A 15,488-nucleotide genomic window follows, 5' to 3' on the forward strand; every position below is an offset into this window, starting at 1 on the left:
TTACTCCTGAACATCAAGCAGTCAAGCTGTTGGCATGATTGTAATAAGCATTGAGCCCTCTACCAAAATTGTGAAATTCAAGGCCCCAGGGTCAGGGTTCTGGAGTCAGAGCGGGGCTCTAAAGATCATATAGTGAAAATGCATAAATTCTTTTTAAACCTTCCTCTCCCCTTTATATATTTAGTAGATAAGCTAGGCACATGGTTATGATGAGCAAGGGTGCCTTTTCCAAAATTCTGAAATTTGTTGTCCAATGGTCAGGGTTTCAGGTGAGTGTGTTTGTCACTGTGTGTGTGTGTGGAGCAGAGGGGAGGGGGGGGGGGCTCTATTGATTACACAGTGAAAAGACATTATTTCTTTGAAAATCTTCTTCTCTGCTCCTGGGTATTAAGCAAAGTAAGTGCATAGTTATGGTGAGCAAATGTGCCTCTTCCGAAATTCTGAATTTATTGGTCCCTGGGTTTGGGGATCTGGTGTTAGGTTTGGGCTGTGTTGAATCTATAGTGAAAATGCATTATTCTTTGAAAAATTCTTCTATGCTCCTGGTCATGTAGGAGGCAAACAGAGTACAAAGTTGTAATAAGCAAGGGTATTTTTACCAGATTTTTGAAATTCTGGAGCACTTGGTCAGGTGTCCTGGTGCTGGGCAGGCCTCTGTTAGTTTGTGATCTACTGAGAGAAGTTATTCCCATTTGCTCTTCACCTATAATAATTAATCACTGTAAATATTAAAGGTCAATTGAATAAGAGAATTATACAACATAATGATTTTGTTTTGATAATAAATAATACAGAATGTACTTCCATAGTTTTTAATGGTCAGGTAGAGTTGTAAATGATTGATAAATAAAGAGACAAAATACCTTATCTTTGTACGTTAAATGTTCTTCAAAGAACGAAAGCCTATGTGAGAGACAATGAGATTGGTGTTCTAATAATGCTGAAGTACTATTGTTTTGTTTAGTCAAAATGGTAAGTGTGACAGATGGAGGCAAGTACACGCAAGTAAATAGATCTACTTTACTTTGTTGATCCCTCATATCCTATATCTCCTGCTTCTGGGCAACATAATTTCATCGATCAGTTTATTTTGTTTTATTTTATACCTCTATGGATCCCTCACAATGTTGTCTTATACACAGGTGACCTTTCCGGCCCTTGGGCCTCTTGTCATAATATGAATCCATCAAATCATTATTCGACAGAAGTGTAGGATGGAATAAAAAAACTATGGCTTACATGTTAATAATGAAATAGGTGAAGATAACGAACAGTGATCGATCTCAAAAAAGGGACAAACAATACAAATCTGTAAATAGGGCATAAAACACAGACCCCGGAAATTACAGAGGTGGCATCAGGTGCCTAGGATAAGTAAGCATCCCCTCTTGACCAGTCACACCCGCCGTGGGCCCTTTATATCGATTAGGTAGACAGAACATTCTGTAGTCAAATTTACTATAAAAACAAAGTCCTAACAATTGGTATAAAACACGTCACCCAAAATAGGACCCAATAATAGGCTCTATTTGCTGACATGATTATTAAAACGACAAAAGAATTTACGAAATGCTGACTTTAAACGAGTTTGTTGAAATCCCTGTAACATCATTTTATCTGTCAGTAGCCTGCTTCGGTTAAAAAATAGATCGTACTCGGGGCATGTTCTTGAGTATCTAATAAGCTGGGAAACGTAAACATTAAACAAGAAAAGTTGACGATGGAAAAGCTGGTCATCTTGTTTATCATTCAATTTTAGTTGTTATTTGGCCCTCATCGTCTATATTCAGTAAAACATCCATATATGGAACAGATGTGGCAGACTCTGTGGTGTCTTTTATTTCAAGTTCACTAGGCTATAACGAGTCGACATATGAATGGAAGTACTATTGTTGTTCGATAATTGCATATTATATAGAATGCAAGAGATTTTTTTTCCTTTTTTGTTAGCGCCCTTGGACGTCACCTGTCCTCCTGACTGGACACAGCACCCCACCTACAAGAACTTATGTTACCGATTGGGGACCAAGCAAGTTAAGTACAGCTCCGTCGACAAAGAATGTAACGCCCTGCTAACTGGGGCCACAGTGGCCAGTGTTTACAACGTAGGCATCCACAAGTTTCTCGCTGACTCTGGATTCCTGTCAACGTACGTTCCCCATCTGAGCTTCCAGCTTAAATGTTATCACATTGCTGAAAGTGTCACTCATACGGATTCCTTTCCTGTTGTCCCTGTGATAAATGTTATGGAAATTCTCATCTCATTTCTTTAAATGAATAACTTTTTACATCTTAAAAGTGAGACAGGGATTTGTACTAACATTCATCATAAGGACATTGGAGCATGAAATAAATACTGTAAACGTTCGTAAATAAGCGTACACAAAATTTGGTGGAATCTCTCATCAATTAATAGCTCCGTATTTGGAGTCAAGCTTCTATGTCTACTATATTTACTGTTTTAGTGTGTACTTGATTAGCGCACAATATGCAGAGGTAAAGGTGCTACAATAGAGTTACTTCTAAATTAATTATGTTTACAGTATTGACAAAAATCATAATTCCACTCCTGAAAGTAATGCTTAAAACCGTACACGTTTTTAATCTTTGTTTAATACCTATTTATTGTCAACGCTGCTCAAAGAACTTAATTGCTAAAATTGTGCTTGAGATTTTTTTTTTTCAAACTGTGTTAAAATAGAAATTGTTTTTCCGAAACGCCATTCAACTAGACATAAGGTAACCTCCACACACACACGCACGCACGCACACAAACAATTCATATTAAGTCAGCTAATTTTTATCAAAATCAATAAAATTTCAGGGGCCTAGAGTACTATACCGATCTGGTGAAGGTGGGATGGGCATATGTATTTTCAAAGCTGAACAATGAGCCCCTGGGGGCTTGGAATGAGTGGGGACCCACCATCGGGGACAAATGTAGTCTATACGAATACAGAGCCGGTGAATGGAAATGGAAAACAAACAACTGTAATGAGGTCCGGTTTTATATATGCCAATACATTGTACCCACCCCAGGTAAATACGATAATGTCACATTCCACTCTGTCATTTTGCTCCTTATTATAATTTCTTTGTACATGTATCTTTTTGTTTAATTATTGATTGATGAAAGTTGGATAATATTTTGGAAGTTATGGCGAGTTACCGGAATGATTTGATCTTTATCATGTATCAGTACAAACAATCGTATATGTACTACCGAGTATTTTTTGTATTATAGTAACAGGAACTATACCTGTTGTGTTGGTGGACGGCGACCTTATGTCGGGGCGGGCAGAGATCTTCACCAACAACATATGGGGGACGCTTCAGGATTCTGCCTTTTCGGGGACAGGGGTTGAAATCTGTGAGGCACTGGGATACGGGTAAGAATCATGTCCATTTCGACGAAGGTAATTTATAATTTTACCCTAAATTCTTTTTCTCGTGTTCTTACACAACTGCATGGCCAATATTGGTTTGTGGTAGCATCAATGCGTCGCGTAATGTATTATGTCTTATCCCACCTTTCCCGATCTTTTGACCTGGGAGTTAAAAATATGTTATTGTTTTTAAATGAACTGGGCCATATAACTTTTAGTTATAAGCCGTGGCTTAAGGTATGCCTCTTGGTTTATTAACATAAGACGATGACATGTACGATCATGAACCCTTATATGACCTTGACCTTTGGAGTCAAATTGATGCCAAGTACAGAAAGCTATTGTATTAAGATTTCATTCAAAATTTTGTCTCTTCCAAACCTGCAAAAAAATTGTACATAAACTAACTCATAATAGATTATATGACATTAATCTTCTTAGAATCTTTCGTTTTCTTGTGAATTCATATGCATGGATGGCCATCTTGATAACTTACTTGACATCATAAATATATTGTAAAGAAACAATATGTGGCAAATCGTACGAAGAAAATGTAAATATAAGATATGAATTAATTTTTGTTTTTAATATATCTAGAGGCACATGGACTACAACATATCAATCATGAAGCGCTAACACGATTCATGAGAGATGCCAGATGTTCTTTGGAACATTTTGCAGAACTTCCGAGAACAAAATTTGCTAAATAGCAAACAGCAAATCTACCCGTTTCGCTAAACATATAGACTAAATATCTTTTCGTGATATAGCATGTCTCCTTATAATTTCTGAAGATAGTCGCCTGAAACAGGAGAGGATACGGATGAAATAAAGCTATATTTTTGTTAGTGTCCCTACATGCTATATCAGAAAAACTATATTTTAGAATATGAATGTTTTATCTACTCTGATCAAACCTTAGTATGTCATCACCATGTACAGTACGAAAAATTACAAAGGAATCCTTGTATTTTTGACAATGTGAATAATCGATGTTTTTTTTTTCTCTTAAGTTTACCGGGGATAGCTTAATTAATATACATGTACATGCTTTCTCTATCTTTTCCTTCGTTCAGGTTTTCTTTACTGTGGGTGTTCTCGTAATTTCGGTGCACGTGATTCTACTCATTTCCTTGATTAATATCCAGATTAACCACAATTATATTACTTTACTCATTAACAGCTAGATTTTTGGTTTTATGGTTATTTTACCACGTGGTTAACCATGTCCGTGCTCTGATTGCTAACAATGTTAAGGATTAGGTCATTAATTTTACACTTTCAAAATAAGTGTTGTTTGTATTTTATAGGTTTGTGGGCACTCTGGATTGTGCAGGTGTGACCTGTGGCACTGGCAAAGTCTGGTACGAGAGGGTTAACTGTGCTTCCGGGGCAGCCGTATCTTTGTCTAATTGTTTGACCGGTTTGACACCGTCCGATTCCGATGACCATTCTAAGGACCTGATTGTCCAGTGTAAAGGTAATATTTTTCCTGTAATGACCTAAAAAATATTTGTACTTAGGTCACCAAGGAACACACTTGTACATGTAGTCAGAATGCCATCGTGGAAATATAAGTCATGTTGGACAACAATTACGGTGATCATAAAACACAATGGTTCGACTAGAGAATTAAAGCACAGCTATTCAGAGACACGCAATATCCATTACTTATATGACTTACATGTAATATAATTCGAAGTTCTTAATTCAAAATTTTTAATGATGGCAATTAATATTGTAACTATATATTAAGAACATACATGTATGACATATCCAAGCTGCATTGTAATTCATAAATTTAAATTGATTAAAAATTGTGGGCTGGTTCATGCAATCAACAAAAAACTAAAAATATGGGTTGGTAGTGGGGGAAGAAAGTTTGGGTAGGGTGGGTGGGGTTAAGTACACAGGTCTTCCAAAAAATAACTTGTAAGGAAAACCATAATACATGTAACTATTTTTTTGAAAGGAAGTCGATTTTCTTTAGTAATATTTCGTCTTTATGCTCCTTAATTATCTACAGTTAACGAAACTAAAAATTCTAAAGGTTGGGGTGGAATTATCTATGACCGTCTATCCCTGCTGCATCTCTTTGTATCTGTGAAATTCAATATTGTACATTGTATGTTTTGTAAAAAGAGGAAAGTTGTACATGTATAATTATATTGTACAGTGGAGAAAAGGCAATTGAAAATTTCAAGCTATTTTAAGGTCAGACGATACGTTCCTCAAATATCTGTTTTGTATATCATCATAAAATATGAAAAATATTCAATATTATAATTACCTTGTGTTTTCTAAACTGTTTTCTAATTGTCTTTAAAAAATCAACATACTAAAAACTTTAATATTGGCAAATTAAGTTATTTTCAAAAGGATAATATAAGAAACACCATCCTCTGGTATCTTGCACAAATGTCTGGTAAGGTACCTCAATTTTTTGTGAATAAACATGTTAAAGTAGCAGTACTTCAATGACAAAATCTTGGAAAAAATTATATATTATTGAAGAACGTATCGTCTGTCCTTAAGATATACCTAATATTACGGGGACACCTCATTTCAATAGTTGTAACAAAAACATAGTTATTGTAAGAACAAGTCTCTTAAGATTTCTATTTATCGAGATTCCATCTTTATATACATGTATACAAATGTACTTTTTTTTTATTTCAATAGAAACTTTGAAATGTTTCGATCCTGGAATAGCCCCCTCCCCCATACCATCTTTTTTTGCAAACAGCCTTGGAGACAGCTGAAATTGACTGTTTAGGATGTTCTTGTTAGGATGAGCACAAGAACCCCACCACAACCTCCTTAATTTATACACAAACTGGCCTGGTGGATTTTTTTTTTTACATCTTTGTTTCAATTATGCTTCTAGCATGTTAACAATGTGTTCAATGAAATATAGAGATAACAGTAACAGAATTCATGCTCAAAGTCCAATAAAACAATACAAATCGAGAGCAGAGCCGCGAACATGGACCTCCAAAAACATCAGAGGTGGGATCAGGGTGCCATGGAGGAGTGAGCAATATGAAAAAAATTATAATAATCGTAGAATAAAATACTTTTCTTTAAAAATCATACTTGCAGAATCATTAAATATTAATACTGTATATGATTTTTTCTTAGACTACCTTGTGGACGTTATATAGCGTTGTGCAACGTAATAAATTTCAGGAGCTGACAAGTCGCAAGTCTATGAATCATTATTATAATGTTGTGCATCATCAGTGGTCCAGATTTCAAATCTTTGCCCAAGCAGGTATTATGAGGCCACAATATATGGAGTCAAAAATTTTATGAAAATGTAGAAGAGGAAAAAAATTCTCTTTTAAATGTTCTCATGATAAGCAGCGTCAGTGTGACCCAGGTGAACGTTGTTGCCCATGGGCCTATTGTTATCCAACTCGTTGTGTGTTTCCTATCCCCTCGCCAAAGGCTCTGGGATAGAAAAGCACAACTCGTTTGATAAAAATCATACACAATCATAAAATATGGGAGAAAAAAAATGAGCAGTGGAGAGTTTCAGCACTCCATTTTATTTCCTTTGAATGTACTTATTAGGTTTGCATTTCAGCTCCGGAGCCAACAACCGCCCCAAACCCGATTTCAACGATGCCAATAACTTCTGCCAATAACCTCACAGGCTGCAACTGCACAGTGACAGCTTACGTAACACCTGCGTCATCAGCATGCTTGACAGGTAGATATAAGAAATCACTTTTTTTTCAAAATTGCATATCATTTGCTCTTGAAATGGAACAATTCTTATAAATTTTGATTGCTTTCTGTTGAATAAGGTAATTCTATACTCAGCACTTCATGGGCTATCTTAAGAAAAAACGTGCTTTTTGTAAGATAGACATAGACAAATTAGTATGTATACATGTAGTATTACATTACGTAAAAAGGTGTCTGATTGCCAATGTCATTCATTATGACGTATCCTCAATGTAGATTACGCCACAATTTTCGTATGTCAAAGTATTATGCTGCTATTTCACAGGTAACAATACAGCCAATCCTAACGCCACCAAAGTGAGTGTCGTCTACGACGCCCTACCAACCTTCAACGCAAAAGATACAGCCAAATATTCAATGAGGACGCGGTATGACAACCGAGCGTCTGCTAAAGCTATGGGATCATTCGGCATAATCATTATGATTGGACTCTTGTCTTTCATTGTGGTGATAGATTTATGGAGTGTGGGAATGCGGACGATTCAGCTGAGGGGACTTTGTAAAGGGCTATGTAAGAAGAAAAAGAGCGTAAACATGGTGTCTAAGAAAACAACTATTAAAGTAGAAAAACTATTGGAACCCAAGAACAAAGATGTACGTACTTCTGTGTCGACCAAGAAAACACTAACAAAAGTCAGCAGTAACCAAACTGCCAAGGCATCTGCTGATGTGGAGAAAAATGTCAACAATAACCAAACTGCCAAGACATCCGATGCTGAGAAACAAGTCAACGTTAACCCAACTCCTAAGTCAACCGATGTTGAAAAAAATGACACGAAAAATGAATCTTCAGTTTAATACTGAGAGTACTACGGCTTTCTCAAACGATGAATCCAAAAGTTATGTGAATTCTTGCTACAAGTATCACAATGTTTCTTTGCATCTTTTTATTTTATTTATTTTCCTAAGTTATTGACTTTTATGTTACTCATTGGGAAAAAGTTTCAGATCTGCGGTTTTGTTTATTGAGAGATATGCACAGATAGTGATCACTTTTGTGTTGCCTTAATAACTTCACTGATACAGTGATCACTTTTTGCGTTGCCTTAATACCTTCACTGATATAGTGATCACTTTTTCTGTTGCCTTAATACATTCACTGATTCAGTGACCACTTTCTGCGTTGCATTAACACCTTCACCGATACAGTGGTCACTTTTTGTGTTGCCTTAATACCTTCACTGATATAGTGATCACTTTTTGTGTTGCCTTAATACCTTCACTGATTCAGTGGTCACTTTTTCTGTTGCCTCAATACATTCACTGATACAGTGATCACTTTTTCTGTTGCCTCAATACATTCACTGATACAGTGATCACTTTTTCTGTTGCCTCAATAACTTCACTGATACAATGATCACTTTCTGTGTTGCCTCAATACCTTAACAGATTCAGTGATCACTTTCTGTGTTGCCTCAATACCTTCACTGATTCAGTGGTCACTTTTTGTGTTGCCTCAATACCTTCACTGATTCAGTGGTCACTTTTTGTGTTGCCTCAATACCTTCACTGATACAATGATCACTTTCTGTGTTGCCTCAATACATTCACTGATTCAGTGATCATTTTTTTGTGTTGCCTCAATACCTCCACTGATTCAGTGATCACTTTTTGAAAGGAGTCACTTTTAGATACAATTGCTGCATGCAACACATTCCCTGGAATGCTTTTCCTACTTAATCAACCCCATTTTCCATTTTCTTTTGTATAGTGAAAATTATAAATTTTAACACCAATAGTACTAAAAATCCTTATATATTTAACATTCACCAAACACACAATATAAATGCAATGAAAAAAAAAACATGAAAATCTAAAATGTAAAATAGAAAACAATATAATGAGAGAAATTTTTGAATTAGTAAAATGTAACAGAATGATGAAGAAATAAAGCATTTTAGGGAGCCTCCTCTTTCTTTCCCTTTTGTAATTTCTTCTTGAGCTGTTTTATTTCATTCTCAAGTCTGAAATTGAAATTAAGTGAGAAGGAGAAAACCTTACAGAATACAGCACTGGATAACAGATAAGTTTACAATCTGTATTTATACCACGATAAAGCATTTAAAAATTAATACATGTATTAGCTTTTTAATATACTCATAGTAGATAAAATAATAAATTGATAAAACTCTATTCTTATAAAAAATAAAAAAAAAATCAATATCTTGTCTCTAGGAAGCACTTCCGTTTTGATATCGCTTAATCACAAACATGACTTCCAATAATGTTATGCATCTTTAAAACACCAGTAAGAAATATATGATGTAGGATATGATATATATAGGATCTCCCATAGTTTGTGGTTGGATATGATTTATATCCAATAAGTTGTATGTTTTCTATCCCCAAGCCTTGGCTAGGTGATAGAAAACACACACAAGTTGGATATATTAATCATATCCAACATAAACTATGTGAGATTCTTTTTATCACATTTTAAACATAGCTATCACATGTTTTCACCGTTAAATATATATAATTCCACCTTGCTTGACTTCATCACTTTCACACAAAAATCAACTGTATAAAGAAAGAAACATGTGATAAAAATTATGCACAGATCAATGCATGGTTTTTTTTCAGATTTCTTGCTGGCATGCAGGATTTATTGGTGTTGGTTCATTGTCTAGTTCTTTCTATGTAAGAGTTACTTACCTTTGCACCTCTAGATGGCACTGTTCTTTGGTTTCCTGCCGTGTCAGGTGTGCTACCTCTATCATACTGTACTATAACACAGAAATTCTGTGTAAAATATTTTATGATGTTTTCATCACAAACTATCATGTGACAGAACCACTATCTTTATTAGGCTTGTTTATTTATTACAACAAGAGGAATGGAATGTATAAATTCAGTGTAATTTTTAACCCAAAGGATGCTTTTCCATTGGACATTTAATATTTATTTTGGAGTAGCATATTCTAAAACCCGCAGTCAGAGGAAGTTGAGAGGAAGTTGACCGAAGTCAAAATACTGTATTTACTATACACTGTACCAATATAACATCTCTAAATACAATTACTGTATGCTTTACAGTGATGTATTTCGTTAACATCATAGGCCTTAAAATGTCCAAATTATGCCTCTAAAATGCTTTGAAATCGAATGCCTTCAAAGTTCAAAAGTAGGTCATTGTGACCTATTTTTAAATAAATGCATTTTATGGCCCCAAGATGCATCATCTAACAAGATTTAATGATTCTAAAACTCTCAGAATTCGAATTAATGACCTTGATTATTTTGAAAAAGATTAGCCATAAATTCAAAAAGTAGGTCAAGGTGACCTACTTTTTAGTTGACGTCCTTCGAGGACCCAAGAAACATCAACTGACAAAGTTTGATGATCATAGATCTTAAATTGTTCAAAATGTGCCTCTAAATCATTTTGAAAAAGAATGGCTGCAAAATTTGAAAAGTAAGTCACCTTGACCTACTTTTTAGTCAACATGATATGAGGTCCTTAGATGCATTTACTGACAAGATTTGATGATCCTAGTCCTTAGAGTAAACAAAATATCAAGATTTTAATAAAATGTAATTTTTGGTCAACTTTGAAGTGACCTTGAGACCAGGCCCTTTGCCCCAGGGTGATGCCTTGAACAATTTTTAATCTACAATATATCCTCATCCTTTTGTGTAAGTTTGGTGATAATCTGCCCAGTGGTTCTTGAGAAGAAGATTTTTTAGCAACCAGTACTTTTGTTTCTATTTTCCTAATAATCTCCCCTTGTTTAAGGGTCACAATCCTAGTTTTAGCATAACTGGGAGCCCTTGGGCCAAGGATACCCTGTGACAAATTTGACAATAATTGGCCAAGGGGTTCTTGAGTTATGGCCCATATTCTAAATAGTTTACACACACCGCACAAATGGCCATAGCATTAGCTCTTTGAGCCTTTGGCTCAGAAGAGCTAAAAATGTGAAGCTAAAGCTGGGAAGGTTATCTTATACATATACTAGGGCATACAATAGTTTGTGTGATTGTTTATTCTTTTGTCTGTCCAACAATTAAATTATTTTCAAACTACATATGTGAGAAGGTGAATTTACATTTGGTCAAGTTGAGGGTCAGGGTCAATACCTATGTCTGGTCAAGGTTCTTTGTCCATATCAATAGTCAGAGGACTTTGTCACATACTGGTGGCCTGTATTTTAGTTTTCATATCTGCTACAATTCATTGCATTATGTGGAGATTTTTGCTGTGCATTTTCACTTCAGGTTCATGAATTATTTTATCTCAAATATTCATGAACACAGTGCAAAGATTCTTCAGTGAAAAATACCATACAAATAAGAAGAATATGATATAAAGGACACTGCACTGACTGTAAATAAAATTATTAATAGATGAAAGAAGAAAAGCTTCCTTCTCATTTCAATAAAACACATTTTTCATTTAATGCTACTGTTGTTTTTGGAAAAAATACATCCCATTACACTATAAAAATGATAGAGATAACTTATACTTAATACAAGTTCTTTTTATTTGTCATACAATAACATTGTTCATTGAAGAATCGCTGCACTGAGCTCAAATTAAACTTAACATGAAACTCAGGTCTAAACTGCAATATTGTTTGGAGATTGTTAGAATAAAGATAGTAACCTGAACTAGGCTGGCCTGTCTTCTAAAGTACACCATCCCTTCCTCATCTGCATGGAATGGGTGCATACTGACCAAGGTCCCACATGATACATCTGTGTTTCTTGAGTCCATTGGGTCCCAGGGTTTTATGGTTATTTCTATCACATAGTCTGTGGCTAAGATACCCTGTAGAATGAAATGAAAGTTTTTGCTTGTTAGGCACTAAACTCATAATGACTTCTTGTAAGAGAATAACTTCCTTGTCTCTAATATTGTCTCACTTTACTTGAGAATTGGGAGTGTGACTTCTACATAGAGGTGAGGATTTAGCCGCCCACTCTTCCCATACATGAGTACAAGTTGATTTGTACAAATTCCTTGTCATACTCTCCAACCCTCCTCCAGGCACCCAGTACCAGATTACTTACACAACTGTATTGAGAAAGTGACTCCTTGTCGCACCAACAGTAAAGATGAGTACGGAATTGGTGTGGACGTTTTCTTTCCTCAGTCTCATAATTCTCCCTACAATCCAAATACCTTACTGAATACTTAAATAAAGCTGTAAGACTCCATGATAAATTTGACCCCTCAACTATATCCCACTTTGGGGATTTTTTGACACTCACCCTGGGTCTGGCACACACTGAAGAAACCTCTCCTCCTCTGTACACTCCTTCTGTATTACGGGAACAAACTTGACCTTGTACCTGTGTGGGGCCACAGGAGGGGTGTATCTAGACATCAGGTCATCCAGACTCCCTATGACATGGTCTTTCTTCAAAATTGAAAAGAATAATCCAAAATCCACACAGACAGAAAAAAGGTACATGTAAGATTTTTGAGCATATCAAAGTTTGAGACAGTCCATTTGTTCCAAAAATAAAGAAACTTTAAGAAACTTCTGTGTTATACTCTATATATCTGCTACCTGGTATTGGGTTAATGTCAATCCACGAACTTCACCAGAGTCTATAATGCCGAGGTATGTTGTTCCACCTTTCCCAGTGTTCACAAACCCATTCAAAGCTCTGTAAAAGTAGGAGGGGGCAGTTAAAGTGTGTATGGCCTATAATCATATAAGAAAAAGGATGACACATTCCCTGTATGCTGAAGAATCTCTTAATCATTATGCACTTCTGTGTCTTTTTCAAACATACTAACAATTTAATCAGTTACTTTTTACACACAAGCATATCAATCTGTTTATATCTTCTAGCCCATGCTATCTACCTGGATAAAAGATTCTACCTAGATACTGCCTTTCTAGATGCTTTCTCTTTCAGTGTTTCTTTAGTCCAGGGAGGTAATTCTTCAACAGCTAAATTCCTGTGACCTTTAAATTCATGATACATATCCTCCTCAAATGGAACAACAGAGTCTTTGATGTAGTATCTTAAAAGCTTCGGTTTGGATTGGGCCATTTTATTGCTGTCCAATCTTATCTATACAGAATTCTCTTCACTGCCTGGTTATAGTAAAACATAATTAAAAGTATGTCTTTAATTAAAGTTTTTATAAGGCAACTTTCGAAGAAATCAAAAAAAAATGTCCAGGAAAAATGCTCATCAATTTTCATATTAGATTTTTCATGTTGTAGACTAAAAGTCAAATGCATCTACTGAAGGTCAAACGACATGAAGGGGGCATGTCCATCTACAACGCAATGAATGATAAGCTAATTTTAACAGGTCAAGCACATTCTCATGAGTGAGATATATAGCTTGAATAACCTATCCAGATTTAATAAGTTTTTTCAAAATAGCTAGATTAGCAGATTTTTCACAAGTATACATTTTATATGAAATAAATAAAAACAAGTATTCACTGAAAAAAAAAAAGTCAAAGATACTAAAGCTTTTAAAATAACTTTGAACAGTGTTGAATATACAGACATTTTTACGGTAAAGTTCATTTTTGTTTTTTGTTTTTATTTACACAAATAATATATTTACATGTTTTTAAACTGAGTAAATATATGATCTAGCATCGTTTTAGAAAACTCAATCCCCTCTATAGGGCTTGAGTAAAAATTACAAGTATATGTCACAGTGATGACAATGGATAGGTCCAGTTTAATCAGTCCATTTAGCTACATAGCTAAAATTACCTACCGTATCATTATTTACCTACCTCAGGTAGCTTAATGTAGCTATTTCAAGGCAACTTTTCACAATTTTGCTCTTTATTTTAAAAAGACAAAAAATCGCAAATAAATGACTACTAATATTTATACTAGGGATTATTTAAAAAGCAATCCAAAGCAAAGATAGTTTTAACATTGCTGCATTTGAACACTTTAAGGAAAAGATGTATTTCCATGGTTTGAGTAACTGTACACCACCTTGTGTGCGGTGAGGCGTGATTAAGTATGATTGCTTCCATTGTGCTCATGTTAACTAGAACTGGTTTTCTTCATTATTTCATTCATGAAGTAACTGTTTGGTCACTAAAACTTTTAGGGCCGGTACACACGATAAGGCTTGCCTTATAAGTCATGGAACTTAACTTCTTGCGTCTGATTTACAAATAGAGCACTGCTCTATTTCTTAATACAAGACTTAGCTGAAATTTTCTTCTCAACCAATGAAAATCATTTGCCCAAATGTCATTCTATTTTTATCAAACCATACACATGGGTATATTGAAGTGAACACAAAGTATTTTCGAATAAGCTAATGAAAATATCCACAAATGCTTCAATCTGTTCTACCTCTTCCTCTTTTTTTAAGAAGTGTGAATGTACTTGTTGGTATAATTATTACAAAGCCTAGTAATCTAGTCTTCTATTTTAATGACTGAATGCACTATTTATGGCTGGAAACAAGTGGGATTTATGGAAATGTTGTATATAATCTTGTAATTCTTGCCTTAACGTGTGGACACGAGAGCCGTACGTCCTGCAAAACATAAGGTTTTAGACTTATAAGGCAAGCCTTACCATGTGTACCGGCTCTTAGAACCTTGATTGAAATTGTGCAGAAAAAGACACATCTCCAAGAGTGATTTTTTCATGAATTGTTTTCAGATGAGTTCAAAGTTGAACATTATCACTGCATCAAAGTGCACTTTTCTGCACTTTCTGAGAAAAATGCTAATTCAAGAAATAAGTTTGATTTAGAAGTTAAATAAAGCTACTTCAGTTAAGTAAATAAAGCTATGTAGGTAATTCAAGCTACGTAGCTAAATCTAGTGATTGTACCAGACGTGATAGACAAACAGAAAAGGTTTGTATGTTTACAACCATTTGCTGATCACCTATTCAGTTATCTGAAAATTTGAATGAAAAATGCATTTATTTATTTAACTAAATAACTGATACATTCTATTTACCTCCTTCATCAACAGTAAACGTCCCAGTCCCAGATGGCAGATCCCTGGACAAACAAAATAAAATTCCCGCAATAAACAAAGAAATGGAGAGATATCGAACCCGACTTTAAATAGGGAATCTGAGCTCGATGTCTCATATGTCTTCGATGTATTCTTATCTATAACGCAAGTTACCTTTTTGTGATCTTTGATATTAAATCTTGCAAAAAAATGTTTTCTTTTTGTCTTTTATGTGCGTTAGTATATTTAGGAAATGCAATTATTTCTTCTTTAATGTGAATTAACAAAAGAATAGAAGAGAACAACACCATCTTGGGTCTTTCCTTTAAGCGCTCTGCCGGAAAGACCCGAGAAGACCATTTAATTTCAATCTGATTAAAATCAGATCCTTTGATCCGCTCACAGAAATCGCTACACAAGGATCGGAAGAA

The 15,488-nt window shown here is 35.0% G+C and overlaps 1 protein-coding gene across 1 annotated transcript; it reads right to left on the reverse strand.

The window, feature by feature from the left end:
* Positions 1-8,916: 8,916 nt before the first annotated feature.
* Positions 8,917-15,106, reverse strand: LOC133206116 (uncharacterized). The gene is made up of 8 exons (XM_061342045.1): positions 15,058-15,106; positions 12,976-13,192; positions 12,656-12,755; positions 12,354-12,502; positions 12,153-12,249; positions 11,746-11,910; positions 9,795-9,865; positions 8,917-9,103 (listed from the first exon to the last, which is right to left on the reverse strand). Exons 2-8 carry the CDS (start codon positions 13,146-13,148, stop codon positions 9,037-9,039), a joined length of 822 nt encoding a protein of 273 aa, XP_061198029.1. The 5' UTR covers positions 13,149-13,192; positions 15,058-15,106; the 3' UTR covers positions 8,917-9,036.
* Positions 15,107-15,488: the final 382 nt, after the last annotated feature.

The sequence above is a fragment of the Saccostrea echinata genome, unplaced genomic scaffold, assembly GCF_033153115.1.
Source record: "Saccostrea echinata isolate AGI-Se365-2 ecotype Australia unplaced genomic scaffold, CSIRO_AGI_Sech_v1 ptg000054l, whole genome shotgun sequence".
NCBI lineage: Eukaryota > Metazoa > Mollusca > Bivalvia > Ostreida > Ostreidae > Saccostrea > Saccostrea echinata.